At 40.6% G+C, this 16,851-nt stretch overlaps 2 protein-coding genes and 1 long non-coding RNA gene across 3 annotated transcripts; 2 read left to right on the forward strand and 1 right to left on the reverse strand.

The window, feature by feature from the left end:
* Positions 1–340: 340 nt before the first annotated feature.
* Positions 341–3,897, reverse strand: LOC117563010. The gene is made up of 2 exons (XR_004571648.1): positions 3,608–3,897; positions 341–1,841 (listed from the first exon to the last, which is right to left on the reverse strand). It is a non-coding gene; the product is annotated as an uncharacterized LOC117563010 (long non-coding RNA).
* Positions 3,898–5,816: 1,919 nt separating this feature from the next.
* Positions 5,817–8,764, forward strand: hoxa11a (homeobox A11a). The gene is made up of 2 exons (XM_034240738.1): positions 5,817–6,619; positions 7,394–8,764. The coding sequence occupies exons 1-2, from the start codon at positions 5,956–5,958 to the stop codon at positions 7,624–7,626; spliced, it is 897 nt and encodes a 298-aa protein (XP_034096629.1). The 5' UTR covers positions 5,817–5,955; the 3' UTR covers positions 7,627–8,764.
* A 1,123-nt stretch (positions 8,765–9,887) lies between these two features.
* On the forward strand, positions 9,888–16,287 carry LOC117563034 (homeobox protein Hox-A10). Its single transcript, XM_034241170.1, has 2 exons — positions 9,888–14,244; positions 15,264–16,287. The coding sequence occupies exons 1-2, from the start codon at positions 13,386–13,388 to the stop codon at positions 15,536–15,538; spliced, it is 1,134 nt and encodes a 377-aa protein (XP_034097061.1). The 5' UTR covers positions 9,888–13,385; the 3' UTR covers positions 15,539–16,287.
* Positions 16,288–16,851: the final 564 nt, after the last annotated feature.

A 16,851-nucleotide genomic window follows, 5' to 3' on the forward strand; every position in this document is an offset into this window, starting at 1 on the left:
GTTTGGAGGATAATCTCGTAATACACCACAAAGACCAGAGCAGACATACATTTATCCGAGACCGTGACAGCGGTCAAATAGAAGCACTTGACCGAGATTATGCGAAAGCCTCAGTCGGCGCCTTTTTCCTCCACAGACGAGGTTTCTCTGTCTTGATCTCATGTGGTTTGAAATAGAAATTGCACATAATTTACTGTATTCATTTGTGAAGGGGGGTAGCCTATGTTTTTAAAGGAAAGATACACAGTCTGTGTGTGTGTCTGCGTCATGGATAACAGGAGGCAATGGGTCTGTTTGCCTTGGGTGGGTTGTGTTTGCTTATACAGAATAATTATATCCCTTCAAGATCAAATGTATCGTACGTTTATTTACATCCGAGAACAAACATACATTTCTAGAAGATATGAGTCCGGTTGAGTTGCAGAAAACATGTTTATATTGAATATTTGTTTATTTTTCGAATACTATTTACAAAAGACGACATGGTAGACATATATGTGTCTAGGAAAACGTTTTAGACATCTCTAAATGAAATCCTTTAAATCCGTATCATGCTTAGACAATGCTGCAATCGAAGTGGATAGGGGCTACGGTCATTAATTTCTCATGTTTGGTTGTTTTTCTAACTTAAAATAATTATTCAACTATTGAATCTATCTGGTTTTATTTTAAAGAGATAGTAGAAACATTGTGGCCACCCATATAAATGATCGCCATCTTCAGTTAAGATCTTAGAATGAAGTTACAATAAACAATTTCCCAATTTGTGATGAATAAAGTATTTCTAATATCCAGTTCATTCAGCAAGATGAATTGAGGTTGGGTAATAAACGATGCGAAACACGTGGCTAAATAATATTCTACTGTGCATTATTTAATAAGAATGTAAACGTTACAAATGTAGTTCAGTAGTGATGTGTTACTTAAATTCGTCCATTTAATCGAATAATCCTGTTTAAGAGTCATATTATGTTTAATCTAAATGATCTATTTGACGCAGACAATTTTCTGCGTAACCGTTCGGAAAATTCTGAAAAACAACCTGTTTCGGGATATTAAAAAATGTAATGTCATATAGCAAAAATATCAGAAAAATCATACTTAGATACAAAGCCTACAAGCGAAGGGTTTCTTTGACTTATGATGGTTTCTCCCAAATGCCAGTTTACCAGCTGTTAAATATTTTTATTTTATATCGCGGGAGATCAAATAGTTAGTCAACTGCAGATGCTGAATATATATATTTATGTCTTAGCCTTTAGACCGTTTAAACAATTATTTCAAAATGAAATAATCCAAGGAAAATAATACAAATTCGCCTATTCGCCATCTTTTTGTCTTTATTCAGATTAGTAAAGTGTTTTTTTAGCATGCGCACAAAATGGAGGAGTGGAATTAGACATTACATTTCTAAAACTCTGAATGTGATTTTTGTTCAACCAATCAATAGAAAATCCGCAACAAACACGAGGATTGCTTGACGCAATAGCCAGTTTGTACATTTTGGGTTCCTTTTTTCCAATTAAATTGAAACCCTTCCATTACACTTACATTTCCGTCTCTTTCTTTACCTTTGTACTTTTTCTTTGTCAAATGTCATATAATCTCCCACTGAAATCCAGTTTATGTCCTTTTTGCCATGCAGGCCTATGCAGGCCTGCTCCTGCTGACGCCTTGTAACGAGGATTCCCTCTTCAGGCAAGCCCATCATCGTGAGTACCGTCATCATCAACCGGTAAGTCAGATCCTCTCCCGTTGACCGTGGAGTTGCTCAGTTTCCCTTCATGGCCTCTGTGTGGTCCGCCTCTGTCGTCGCCATTGCTATCCCGCATATTTGTCACCTGTGGATAAATCAACAGTTGTTTGGTGAATCAGGTTCAAACGTACTGATATATTGGCCTATATATTCCTGCTCGTTCATTTACGCAATTAAGTGTGAGCTCTTGTTTCATGTTTCAGTCTTATGGTTTTATAATCCCCCCGCATCTGCAGACTCGTATCAATGTAGCCAGCAACTTAACAGCTGAGCCAAGATCATTCAAGTTCAAAAATACTTACAAATAGTATTGTGTAAATATACGCATGCAAAACGCAAGCAATTGAATTATAAACAGTTATTGGATGTTTTGGCTGAAAATGATGTAGATAACAATAGCTTCGTCCAGTTGTGTTTTGGTTGTACGACCACTGCTCCGTGTACGCAGTGCATTGTACCTCCATGTTTGCAGTTGCATTGTAATGTTTGGTATTTAAAAGCATGTTTTAGAGTATGTGCATCAAAAGGTCAGTTAGTACCCGTTGTATACGACTTCCTGTGTATCTTTTCGGCCTCCCCACTCAGCAAACTAGGATGTTTATTTTTTTTCATTTTCAGATAAATAACATGGTGAATAGAAGCTTTGAGTTGCAGGTGTGGTGGCCTTTTTTCTACCATAAAATGAAAACAAAAACAGCCTCTACTAAAGCTTTTGGCTTTTATTTCAATAAAGGTTTAAAACTACAGGAGGTTTCTTTGCAAGACACTGAAAGCGCCCATTTAGTCTGCTTTACAGCTCACAGGCCTACCTGACGTGGCAATGTACTTGCAGATCCTCCCCACACTTGATTGTTTACTTGTTGTCTGACAAGGTTTTATGGCACACGGATTGGCCTGTGGATGTCGCTTCTCTTTGAAACCAAATCACTTCACTTCTACTTTCTACTTTAGTAAAAGTCAAAGCTGATTAATTAATTGGATTTGAGCGTGTTGTTTAAGTTACGAGCAAGTGCCTCTTTATTTCTTTATGATAGTATTTGTATCTGCACCAAGGTACAACAACATAGTAAGAAAGTTAGAAGGAATTAAGCTCTTATTTTTGACTAAATTACCTTTAACGCAGTATCCCTAAGTAGAAACACTATCTGTATCCCGGTATGACATTCATGTTATAGTCAAAAGTAATTTCATTAATGTTAATATTTTTATGTTTCCAAAATCTGACCAAAATCTGAAATAAACGAAGTAGTGCCTGTGCGTAAAAGCGCAAAAAGTCAACTTACATTTCAACATGAGGGGTTTTAATGTAAACGATTCTCCCGAAAACTACAAGACGCCATGATTAACTATTTAGTGATCTTTTTCCAGTTAAGTTCAAACCTACGAAATGAAGTACATTAAGGGCCTACGTATTTCACTATGCACCATTAGTACGTGGTAACGTTCATTAGACTTTTGCTCAGCTTAGAGTTACAGGCTCACACTATCGACTAATCTTGTAACCTTAAGCCTACGTAAATGCAGAAGCAATTAAAGGAACTCCATCCGGGGCACAGAGGGCCCTTTGCTCTCTGAAAAGGACCCTCTCCCTCCCCCGAACTTGAATTCGACCGTACAGACAAAGCTTTGGCTTTGAGAGCTTTTACGCAGAGCCAGACAGCAGTTTGAATGTCCAAAAACAGCACAGGGAGCATGGTCAGAGGATTAGCATAACATTTATCTTTAATAAAAAACACATTTAACATTACATTAGCATTTGGTTTTTAATATGTGTCTATTCTAAGAACACATTTTTTGTTGTTGTATTCAATGGTTAGAAATGGGCATATATATTGTAAAAATAAATCTTACCTTATTACTCTAGACATGATATATTTTTATGTGGGTGGAAATCCTCAGCTGCTGACTTTGAGTCCGTGTAGGTGGCGACTTCCTAACACGCTTGGCCTGTTTTGTGGTGTCTGTCTGGCCAGGGAGAAAAAAAAGTGCACCAGAATACTATAGCAGCTATAAAAACGCAGGTCTGTGCAGAGCTGCCTTTGGTTTTCCTGGGCATCCTGTGCTCAATTACAGCTTAAAAGCTTCAGGACAAGTCATAGAATTTGTCTGGATTGACTGAGAGGCGGAGCGTGTGGTCGCAAAGACGCTCGAGTTGTTTGTGCCCCTGCAGTTTATCCACATAAAATGGCCTGCAAGCAGGACTGTGACCAGCAGACTGCCTCTTTTGTTTTGTCTGTGTTCGTACACATAGGGCGATAGTTGGTGATTGCACCGTCTTAGAGTGTGTGATATTTGAAGGTTGTGTTTCACAATTGCAATTAGAACCCTCTTGGTTTCTCATGTACTCATTGGACTGTGGGGGCCAGGCCAGCCGCGGCGGTTAATCCGAGCTAAGGTCTCTCATTCACAGCACATTAGAGTCAGGTTGCAGCCTCTTCAAATCAAACTCCACGGTGGCCATATAGCAAAGAGCCAGGCAATGTGCTCGGTGACATGTTTACCAAATTAAATTGTAGACATCATTTAATTAATTTAATTAATATTGTGGGTATTTGTTATCCCTATTGCTTCATCTTCAGTGGAACATATATTCCAACATGCAATTCCTGTATGTAAATGTATAGGCTCCATACACTTTGGTTATTCACCATGCAGTTTTTTAACTAAATACCGAAGACAATTCTGCTAGTTCGTAAATCTGCGCAACATGATCCATTTAGAAAAAAATGTATGCGACTTGGATTTACGCAAATGTGTGTTCAGATGTTTTATGGGAATACATAGAAACAAATAGGGCTTTGATGAAAATTATTATTCATAAAACCATTAAAATGTCGTCTACATTTCTGGAATATGTCTTCTTGCTAAACAACGATCATTTGAATAAATATTGCACTAAAACATAAAGAAATGGCCGTGCGTAAAAGTGCAGCCGGTCGAGCGTTGCGACTTTTGCAACCATTAGCCTACATGTTTATATGAGGCAAAACAGAGCATTAAACGAGGATAATTTTTAAAATAAATAAATAAATGTAGTATTCTGAAGGAGTTGTAACATTTGGTTATTCAAGCAGACTGTTTTATTGGATCAAGGAGACGGACTATCAATTCTTGAACATTTTTCTCAGTGAACCGCCAGTCTTTTTTGAGAGGTATAGGTTGGATCCTTCTGTTGTTTATCACAAGTACACAACAAAGTTACAATACTAAAATGTAGTTGTAAATCTGAACGTTACAATTCAAAATACGTGTTTAACAATTCCATTGTCTAGGTTCATATTACATTTGAACCCTTTATTCGTGTTCTGTTCACTAAACATTTTAAGACGATATCGTGTATTTATTTTTGTCAGAATTTCAGTTTGTTCTTTGTTATATTGCTACTAACCCAAGGCTGTCGCCAGTTGAAACATTAGCCGCTACTTTGAACATGACCCTGATAACCAAATGCCCACTAGGCCAAATGCTATGTTGTAAAACCACCAAATGATGATGACTAAGAGGTTTCTAAAAGCAGACTTTAAGATAAGATGGTTGTCTCCTTCCTCAGTCCAGGTCCATGTTATCAAAGCACTTTAATGCTGGTTTAGTTAATGTCAGTGTCAACTGGGAATGCGACACTTTATCGTGCATAATACTTTTTGTTTTTCTCTCCTGTTCATCATTTATATTCTAGCAGAGCTAAAACGCTTAAATTACGCACACATTTTTTTTTTCAGGTGTGGAAAACACAACAAATCTAGAAATGCACAATAAATCTGGGGTATTTAAATTTGCTTTGATTTTAAATACCTCTGTTGTGTTTTAAAAAACATCATTCAATTTTAGTTTTCTTTAATTCTGACCTAGCATATTAAGGAATTCATTTTTAAGTCAATGTCAAGCATTAGGACACACAGCAGTCACGTCTCTCACACTATACACACACTCTTTATTTTTCCTTCACGTGCACGCTCACACGCAGGCACGCACACACTTATACACAGCCTGAAAATCTGTCAATTTCTGCCGCGTGGTCACGTGACCTCCTCCTCCGTAGAGAGGATGGAGATGGCTCTCCACGTCAGCCTACGTCTCCAAATGTCTGCTTAGCGAACCTGCTTCAAAGAGGCAGGAGGCACGGTGCTTCAGAGCCATGTTCAGGGCGGCTATAGAGGAATCAAAGCCCAACATAGAGTTATAGCAGAGGGTGAACTACGATGATGGATTTTGACGAAAGAGTCCCCGTCGGATCGAACATGTATTTGCCCAGCTGCACTTATTACGTGTCGGCGGGGGCTGATTTCTCCGGTCTTCCCTCGTTTTTATCCCAAAACCCGTCCACCCGCCCCATGACATACTCCTACTCCTCTAACCTGCCGCAGGTCCAGCCCGTCAGAGAGGTGACGTTCAGGGACTATGCAGCCATTGAAGCGTCCGGTAAATGGCCACACCGGGGGAACTTGCCCCATGGCTACCCCACCGCGGAAGACATGGTGCACCGGGACTGTATTTCGGCTCAGACAGCCGTCGTAGGGGACATGTTTGGTAAAAACAGTCCCGCAGCCTCTGCCGCGGCGTACCACCACCACCACCACCACCACCATACGGGTGCCGGATCCGCTGCCACCAATTTCTATGGGAACGTGGGCAGAAATGGCGTGCTGCCACAAGTCTTCGATCAGTTTTATGAAACCACGTACGGGAATGCGTCGGAGAGCTCCTCCACAAATGGCTACACAGGAGATAAACAAGCGACCAAGCAGCCGAGCTCTGCCCCGGAGGACGCACCGTCGTGCCGGGACACCGAGACGAAGGAGACCCGGGAGGAGACGAGCAGCCCGGAGTTATCTTCCGGCAACAATGAGGAGAAATCCAGCAGCAGTACGTATTAAAGTCAGCGCCTTGGTTATGAGAGAAAGTTTGCAATCTTGCGCGCTGCTGTTAACATTTTTATATGCTGTTTTATAAGCATATAAGGTTTATAGAGGGCCTGTAGACCCCCCACCCCCCAACAAAACTTTGTTATAAACTGCAGGATCACGTGTTTGGAATTAAAATTGGCCGTGAAAGACATACGTTTGGTGATTTTTCTATAACACCTCTTGACGTTTACAAAACGCACTTAGTTATGAATGTGAATTGTTACACATACCTGCGTTAATTCCGTGTATTATTAACGTGCTTGTTTCACGGTTTGTAAGCGTTAAAAGAGCACTTGCATGTAATGAGGGCTGTGCCTGGTATAAAGTTAAGCATACATTAGCTTTTGTGTGAAAGCCATCATAGAGTGTGTTCCAATATGTACATTTTCCCCTTTCTATTTTCTATAAAACTAATATCTTGGTATAAACTAGCTAATAAAACGCGTTGCATTTGAAGGTGAGCTTGTTGTTTTCATTTGGTTGGAAAGGTCAAAGCCCAAGTGTATAGTATAACAAACCAATATTAATGGTTTGGTAGTCTTTACAGTGTAATATAATATAACAATAAATTACACTTGAATGGGGAAATATGCTTTTTAATGCTTTATGTATGGAAATCCGTTCATGCGTAATCTTGCAACATCCAGGGTTTAACAATATGTTTGTAACATTGTGGCTAATATGAAATGTTTATTTTTTTTGACCGGTACACCTTTCTTTTTGTGCCTTCCAGGTGGACAGAGGACCCGCAAGAAAAGATGCCCTTATTCCAAATATCAGATCAGAGAACTTGAGAGAGAATTCTTTTTCAGTGTGTACATTAACAAGGAGAAACGGCTGCAACTGTCGCGCATGCTCAACCTCACCGACAGACAAGTGAAGATTTGGTTTCAGAACCGTCGTATGAAGGAGAAGAAACTGAACAGAGATAGATTACAATATTATACGTCTAATCCTCTGCTTTAGGGATCAACACAACACCGTCACAGCGTCCACAGCCCTCTGCCGTGGGACTGCCATGCGTTACCAGAGCGCCTGACTCCGGCTGTGACTCAGTGAACATTGTGTCCCACAATGGCCGCGACAGCAGCAACATTGCTCAGTGGTTAATTTCAAGTTCGAGGACAACATTATCCTGCGATCTGAATGACCTAAAAACTGAGCATGAATTAAGTCAATCGGTGGACTTTGATTTCGCTCTGAAGACTGTTTGGAGGAAAATGTAGAAAAGGATTGTTGTCCTCGCCAAGACTGTGCTTGCGAGGGCTCATGTTAATATTATTGTGACTCACAGACGCCTTGTTTATTTTCCTTTCACGCGGGCGGAAATGCAGTCACTAATTGACTGACTCAGTGTATTTTGTAATCAAAAGATTTGTTAAACTTTCTTTCTGTTTTTAAAATCAGAAAAGTGGGATTGAGGATGTTGGCGACTATGTGACTTTGATAACTGAATCTATATTGGTGTGACCAAATAATGAGTCCGAATGGATGAGAATGTAATGTGTTATTGTTTTGTGTGCTTATTTATTGTGTGGCCACTCGATTACTATGTCCTTTATTGCCACGGCTAATTAAGTGAAAGTCCCTTATTACAAGCAGGCTATTGTGATTCCGTGTCGAGTCTGGGCTGACTTCAAAAGGAGCTTTTTTCGTCTCTGCTGTAGACTGCAGAGTTAGGGCTATGAGTATATATTTTGCGTACCTTTCAACACCCACATCCATGTTGTCCTTTTTGATTTTTGGAGACTATCAATCAAGAATTGATGTTGCAGGCCAAAACCAGAGAGATAAGCTTGCCAGCTGGATCCTTGTGGAGTTGCACTGAGGTCACGCCCAACATATTCACACAGGTATGCAGCGGGCCTCTTCAGTCTTATATTGATACGCATAACAAAATGTTTTTCCACGACTCGTGATCCTTTGGTAGGCTACTTGCAGTCAAATGTAAAAAAAAGAAATGCTACATTTTTAAGTGTGCTATAAGGGCAAGGCTGGTCAGGGTCATCGCATTGAATCAATTGCTTGATATGCCCAAACTATTGTGTATTATACTATATTTCCAAATAAAAAACAAAATGAAAAGATCATTGAAAAAAAGAAATGTGCGTTGTATTTGTTCTGTTTGTCCCCCTAGCGTGTCCAAAAAAATATGAACATTTGGTGAGTACAATTACGCATATGTGAACAGAATGACCTCTCGCTTGCAACATATTAAAGTCAAGTGACTTTATATGTTGCAAACGATTCAAAATAAGTGAAATGGAGCAAATCTGTGCTCACATACAAAATATGAACCGTTCAACCAGGAACACACACAATGTAAATTATTTTAGTAAGTAAGTAACACATTTATTAATGAAGTTAAGTATTGAAAAATGCTATTAAATTACTCTAAATATTTAATGATAGGCTAGTTACTAACTAGTTAATTATAGTATCGATCACGTAAAAGTAAATAGTTTAAAAAGCAAGGACTTTCATGTGTTTTCACATTGTTGTGCTGTTGTTTTTCAACTATTTTGAACCATATCTCGGACCTTTTTGAAATGTATAAGATATTTACAACGTTTGCATTCTACCTAAAATACATCTTTGCTATTTAAGCAATGTTGATATCTTATATATCCATTATTATTTATCACAAGAACATTTATGTTGCCAAACATTCAGTACATCGTGTTGTTTTATTAGCTCCACACTCTTGCTCTAGTGTGTGTGTGTGTGTGTGTGTGTGTGTGTGTGTGTATGTGTGTGTGTGTGTGTGTGTGTGTGTTGTGTGTGTGGTGTGTGTGTGTGTGTGTGTGTGTGTGTGTGTGTGTGTGTGTGTGTGTGTGTGTGTGTGTGTGTGTGTGTGTGTGTGCAAACTGTCATTTCGCTGATTGGCTTTGGAAACACTGTTCCAACAGCAGTCTCCTTTGGCGAGGGTCGCCATATTTGCTGTTGTTATCACTGTGTTTATGGGCGCTAGCCGCAGCGCATTGGCGTTCATATATGACAGTCAAAAGGGCCATAAACGCGGGGAGAGAGGCTGAAGTTTATGGTTGCCTCTCTCTGCCATAGTCCGGCCTTGCCTCGCGCATCCTTTACTGCGCGCTGGAATTCCGTCCCTAATTACGGGGCATCCTCCCCGTTGCCGCAGCAACGCTGCCATAAAACCCGTCTGAGAGTCTGGGGCATTTGTACAATTGGAGTGCAGTGCAATAAACCGTCTGAGACCCAAGGTTATTAACTGTGTAACCAAGGAGGCGAGAGCAACGACAGTGAGAGGACGGATAGGAAAAGCTTCTGCTTGCTCGCTACATCGACTTCAGTTGGGAGGCTTTTCCCCCTCGTGTGCTTTATCCACCAGTCAGTTAGGTGCTGCTCTTGGGATTAGACTCACCTCCACCACCGGGCGGCGCTATTGGGACCAATGTCATGGCCGTGGATCTTTTCGTCTCCAAACTCACCTCGAATGCAAGCAGGTAAACGTATTTGTCACCCAGTCTATAGCTTAAACAGTTTGCTCCATTAGGGAAACGTTTTTATATGTTCATCCCTTAGAAAAATATTCTTGCATACGAAGTTAGTTTAAGTTAGGAGCCGTTTGTATTTAGTTTCCACATTTCTCTGGTGCTCACTGGGCCGTGCCGTGGAGAAAGTCTTCCTGGGGGCCCTAATAAGGCAACACATGTGCCATGCCTTCTGCTGCATGTGCTATTCATTTAGCTGAGCTTGAGCTTTTTAATGGTTGAAGTATAGCATGGCCGGCATGTACCTGGAGAGGTCTCCAACTAACAGTCTAACCACAAATGTTTTGGATTTGGGGAGAGGACTGCCTTAATTATTAATTTAAAAAACAAAACAATGGATACAGTTGGTACGTTAACGGCACAGCAGTAAGCATGGTGCTGGCTACAAAACAAATGAATACATTGTTGAAATTCTTCTCAAGCTATATGCAGCTCATCTATAATCAGAGCATCTCTCTTGTATTGCTCCTTCCTCTTCAAAGGTTCCGCTAACAACATTTAGCGTCCTCCCAAATCACATTATTCCCTCTACGTGCCAAGTATATGAAAAGTGCTTTTAACAGAGAAGATTTGATTATGATAAGGCAGCAATCGCGTCTCATTTTCCTTCCTGTCATTGATACAGAGCTGAGGCTATTCGGTGTCAGTGCGAGTGGCTATTCTGAACCTTGATGCGTGCGGACCTAGTCTCGTTCTCCTTTGTCTCTCGTGAAAAATAAATGCTTCCGCTGGATGTAATAAAACGCCGCATTATTGTTCATAACTGCACTCGGGACGAACATGATACGACTCAAACGGCCTCTCCGGCCACTATTATATGGGCCGGATCAAAGCCAGTGGTCAGAGTAAACTGTGTTGAGGATATAATAGCCGGGCAGCTGTGAAAATGAAGATTTAATAGCTACAATTAATAACTGTAACACGAAGATATCGATAGGCAGTACAACACCATGAAGTGAATGCAGGCCAACACAATGTAACATGGGCACACATAATTAATGGATGTATTTAGTTTCCTTAGTGGCTCATATGTCCTACAAGCAACAGGCCACTGCAGGGACGAGAAAACATGCTTTAAACCTAGTTATGTTAGTTAGTTTGTAGTAGGTTAACATTGTATTGGTTTTAAAAAATGTTTCTGGGGGATTTTGCTATACAGGCACAAACGTTTGGCGCACGGCCTTTCTTGTTAAAGCTCCCCACTGAACATACTAATTACTTTATATATTTCTACAGCATATCACTCTGCTTTAAAATAAAGCATTGTATTACTTTTTCGTATACACATAAATAACCTTCAATCATGTTATAGTAATTTAAATAATTTGAAGTAGTGAGATTTGAGCAGGAGCCATTGACAAATGTCCACCATCGACGCGCTAAAAACCTAAGCCAGTGTACATCAGTGAGCTGTCATTGACGGAGCGTTTGAAAACCTAAATGGGCTCAATTTATGAATTTCCCCTCAATCTTTCTCATTTCAGTACAACAGGCTGGATACGAACCCAGGGGGTTAGCGGCCACCTGGGCCTGGTAATGGCAAAGCTGGCCGAGATTAACTTCAACCTGGAGAGAGAATAGAGTGCACATGGCCAAGGACACTAGATGGAAGGAGAGTTTTATTGTGGCTCTTATTGGCCCAAATTGGACCGACAGGATGACTTGTATGTCTGCATTCCTTTCGCACATTGTGCCTGTTCCCCACAACACCGCGATCAATACGTTGATAGTTTTAACAAGTCAAATACTTATACTGTGCTCATTTTAGATTTGTTTTTAATTGAACATGTTGTAGGCTGCCGCAGTATTTATTCGCATTTCTTATAATCATCTTTGTGCCGACAGCCTTTGAACGAAAGTGATTGTTTTACCTTTTCTGTCCCATGCGTTATGACTTTGGGTACAGATAAACTAATTTCCATATCCTAAATTACTGAAAATACACATAAATACAACCATTATTAATGCGCATTTTGTTAACAAATAGTTTTATAAAAAAACACCTCTTTGTTTTATTTTGAGACATTAAATAACGAATATTCAACCAGAGAGAAAACCAATAACGAGATCTAATAAAAAACGTTACTGTGTATAGGTTTTTAATGATATTTTAATAAATAGATGTTTACAATGTGAAGAAACTCCATTTAGGAAACTATCTGTTTTGTAAACCTTTTTTTCGTCAAATTATTTTAGTTCTTGATGACAAAGATTTTGTTTGCCGTTGTTTACGCACGGGCATAGCGTTCCTCATCTTAATGAATTACACATACATTAATATAAGTCCAACATTTTAAATCAAAAAGGGTTATGTTTGATATAAAGGGGATTTTTTGTTGATGGATTACAACAAGGCAGTTCAAGGATGTACATTTGATATTGAATCATTCAGAGTCCTCTTCTGTGTAACAAAACATAAACGAAAATCTAAAGAGAAGAACAAAGAATGTCTGATATTACTCTTCTTTTCTTCAGACTACATTAGTGTTAACACCTTTGCTTTTAGTGCGGAAGACCAGGATGTCCTAAGGCCAGAGGATGCACCATATAAAACAGCTTTTTGCCAAGTCATTTAGCTAAAGGCGAATTCTACCTACAGTTAAAACATTTTATTACCTTTAAGTCCCATTGCTTTGTTGTCGTTTGTGGCTTCTGCAGTGCCATACTTGATTTGCAATCTGAGGGCCATATCTACCTCATGTAAGGAAGTATTTTTTTTAGAGCGTCTTTAACAAAAGGAGATGGTAATATTATTATAATGTTGTGTTCCACGACTCCTACTTGAGGTAAATTAAATCTGAAAGGCTGATACTGCGTTGCACCTATTTGAGCTGTGTGGTACATTTTGATTTGAATATAGGACAGGAGCAATCAGCTTCAGTGATTTTTTGATGGGATTTCAAAACTTGTTTAAAGAATGTATAGAAATGCATGTTTTTTCCCCCTTTACAGCTATGCAGTTGTTAAACTTTGCATCATGTTGGACCTCGCCCTCGGTAATGGTGGTGCATTAAGACGAGTTGAGGGAAAACACTGATTGCTCTGCTGCCTCCTTTCTCTGCCTCAGCTCCAAGATAGATATCGCTCCGGCAGCTACGTAGCCTCTGAGTGGGAGGGACTGCCCATCTTCCAGCATTTCCATTGGTTTTACATTCTGCACGGCAGAAAGGGGGGTGCCTCTAATCATATCCAGCATGTTTTGCACAAGAAATGTCAGCCAGAAAGGGCTATCTTCTTCCTTCGCCAAAATACACCACAATAATGTCATGTTCGGACAGCCCGTCAGGAAATGCGTTTTTAGTGGATTCTCTGATCAGTGGCCGCAATGAAAGCGCCGGAGGTCACTATGGGAGCACGGTGTGCGTGCCTCACAGCACTGCTACCGAAGTGCCTTACGGACTACACAACTATGGATACTTCCCAGGTATGGGTAAGCGAAGCGAAGTGGGTCCTCCAAACATGGTTTCCGCCTCTGGCCCGTACATGCCCAGCATGGAGATGTGGATGGACGCGCAGAGGTCATGTCGAATGGACCAAGAGCACCCGGTGGGTCCCCAGGTCGCGCCCTGCTCATTCCCGCAGAATATTAAGGAGGAGAGCACATACTGCCTGTATGAGCAGCCAAAGTGTCCTAAAGCCTCCACCGCGGAAGATCTCACTTATTCGAGGTTAACAACAGCTGGCCTAGGTTCGAGTTCTTGTACAGTTACCGATGGCGGCGGCGGGGGCTCAGTGCCTGTGCCAGGCTACTTCCGCTTGTCTCAGACGCACGCACATTCTCATAAACTTTACAACACTAACGGCCCCCAGCCGAACCCTTCCCATTCTCATTTTGGCCTACACCCCATTGCTCCCACTCGCTTCAACACGCCACCAACCTCGACTTCTGCTCCAGCCACGGCGCAGGAGGGGAGGAAGACCGAGGAGCCCGTGTCCTCGGGAAAAGCAGACCTGCAGCCTCACACGGCACCGGGAAGCGACGAGGCACGCGAGTCCTCGGATGCAGAAGCCTCCTCAGCCGACGAGACAGAAGAGCATGACAAAGAGAGAGCATCAAAGACCACCAAAGGTAATCACAGTTCATCATAGGTGTGGCCCTGCTCTGTTGCTTTGTTTGCATGCAGCGCAGGTAGAGAGAGGCTTTTTTTTAAAGGCACCTGTGAAGTTCTATTTCACTGGTTAGACTTGCAGTGATACATCAACTCACGGTCATGGTAACTCTGCATGTATTTATAGTCACCAAGTCTTTGTTCTCTAAGTTGTAGTGGTATCAGTAGATGATGTATAAGTGTGTATGAATAAGCCCAGAAAGATTATGCGTAAAATTGAAAAAGCAAGTTAAAGGGCTAAGCTAAGTTTGTTTTGATTAAAAAGTCCAACAGAGGTATTAACGATTTTATGATAATTTGTCTCAATACATACATGCATAACATATAGGTTTTACATTTATATCAATTACAATTTACTATAGACTCAACCAGTATTTCGTTTGAGTACTGCGTAAAATGCAGGCTAGTCAGTCGTTATATTCATGTAGGCCATTTTATATTGTCTGTGCCAAAATGCCTTTTTATTACTTCACTTTCTATGTCACAAAACACTCTTTTTAAATGAACGATTTTCAAACATTTGCAGTATGATGAATCTAACAAAGCAACCATACTTTACGCATAAACTACACCTATATACAAACACACACATAAAGGACACACAAATGTTACGCTATTGTGTGTGTGTGTGTGTGTGTGTGTGTGTGTGTGTGTGTGTGTGTGTGTGTGTGTGTGTATAACACAACCATAAACACAAACACAGATTCACACAATAGCTTTATTGGTATACAAAGCAATTTATAAAACGATTAGCATATTACCTATTATATGCAGGTGTCACACACGCAGGCTCTATATCGTTTCACACACACACACACACACACACACACACACACACACACACACACACACGCACGCACGCACGCACGCGCACACACACACACACACACACACACACACACACACACACACACACACACACACACACACACACAGTCCCCCATGTTGCAGTGCGTAATGTATCTGCCATTTTCTTTAGGAGCCGCAAAAATGCATAGCACGGCCAACTGGCTGACAGCAAAAAGTGGCCGGAAGAAACGCTGTCCATACACCAAGCATCAGACTCTGGAGCTGGAGAAGGAGTTCCTCTTCAACATGTACCTGACCCGAGAGCGCCGCCTAGAGATCAGTAAAGGCGTCCACCTGACGGACAGACAGGTTAAAATCTGGTTCCAGAACCGCAGGATGAAACTGAAGAAAATGACGCGGGAAAACAGGATCCGGGAGCTCACATCCAACTATGGATTTTCATGATGAACAAGGTGATCAAATTGAAATAGAAGATGTTTGGTGAAATCAATGACACCCTCCCTCCTCCAGCACCCCCACACCCTTCCTCACTTCTCTGTCCACCTAAGACTAATTTCACTGTGGGGTACTACTTTTTTTATTTCCAGACACGCTTAAAGTCGATGCATCGTCCTCTGTGCGCTATATTGAGAATAAGAAAATGGGGAAAAATTGAATGTAGAGTTTTATTTGATTGCTTTCTGATATTGTGTTTTTGTATCATCTACCTGTTTCTGTCCCTTCTGTCGTATGGTTGGATAGTGTCGTCAGTGGAGTTAAATTAACGCAATTTAAAAACATTGTGCACTGGAAGGTGGCTTAAATTTTCCACTTTTCCCCAAACTGCTGGCAAATAATCGTAAATGTATTCAAACAAATATTAATTTGTTTTATTTTAATTTGAATTGCATGATATTACATTTTCCTATACATTTATTTTGTAGTTATTCAATCACTCTGGAATATAACACGTACCACAAGGGAAGAAGAATAATTCACCATGTGATCATTAGATGTAGTCCACCATGGTATAGGCCTATTCTATATACGAGCTAAATGTATGAGTCGGATCTTTAATCACGATGAGGACGTTTACACGAAAAAGGTGTGCAAAGTGAAATAGGAATGTTTCTATTGTATATTTCTGTGTACATATTGTGTTTTTTGTGTAATGCTTAATAAATTATCAGCTCGCATAGAAGTAGCTGCCTGTATTTTTGTATTTATATGTCTAAAGGCAAAGTCTACAGAGCAGAAAAAACATCCTGTTTGAAATGCAAAACCCCAAATAACTTGGCCTCCATCAATGGGGACACACTGTGTGAACCAGCTGAAAAATGTAGATGCTAATGTAATGGCCATCGGAAATAATTAAGATATTAGGCTATAAGCCGTCTAGCTGCATGCTCAGCCGGCTATTGTAGAGTTTTATGACTGGCTGGTATATGAGGTTTCTCCCTCTCCTCTAAGAGCTGCTTCAGTCGTGGGAGAGCCTTTCAGACGGAGAGGAGGCCTGGCTCTCAGCTAGAAATCTGAACTGTAGCCTACTCATATATGGATAAAACATAACCTGCTGCTTTAATTTTGGAATACTGGGATTAACGTTTCGAGGATCGGGTAAGTCCATTTATCATTGCGAATGTGTTCATGTTTAGCCTTGTTGCACCGGCTTCACGATAGTGTTTACAAACAGATGTACTTTCTTAATGCAGACGATGTTTTGGACACTTGATGACGGGACCGACGAACACGGTGCATTATGAATTGGCTGATTGTGT

Source organism: Gymnodraco acuticeps, unplaced genomic scaffold (genome assembly GCF_902827175.1).
Source record: "Gymnodraco acuticeps unplaced genomic scaffold, fGymAcu1.1, whole genome shotgun sequence".
NCBI lineage: Eukaryota > Metazoa > Chordata > Actinopteri > Perciformes > Bathydraconidae > Gymnodraco > Gymnodraco acuticeps.

Excerpts from the sequence above, each read along its gene's own strand:
- hoxa11a (XM_034240738.1), top strand. The coding sequence starts at position 5,956 with ATGATGGATTTTGACGAAAGAGTCCCCGTCGGATCGAACATGTATTTG. Across the intron at positions 6,620-7,393 it reads TGAGGAGAAATCCAGCAGCA|GTGGACAGAGGACCCGCAAG; the intron begins GTACGTATTAAA and ends TGTGCCTTCCAG.
- LOC117563034 (XM_034241170.1), top strand. The coding sequence starts at position 13,386 with ATGTCAGCCAGAAAGGGCTATCTTCTTCCTTCGCCAAAATACACCACA. Across the intron at positions 14,245-15,263 it reads AGCATCAAAGACCACCAAAG|GAGCCGCAAAAATGCATAGC; the intron begins GTAATCACAGTT and ends CATTTTCTTTAG.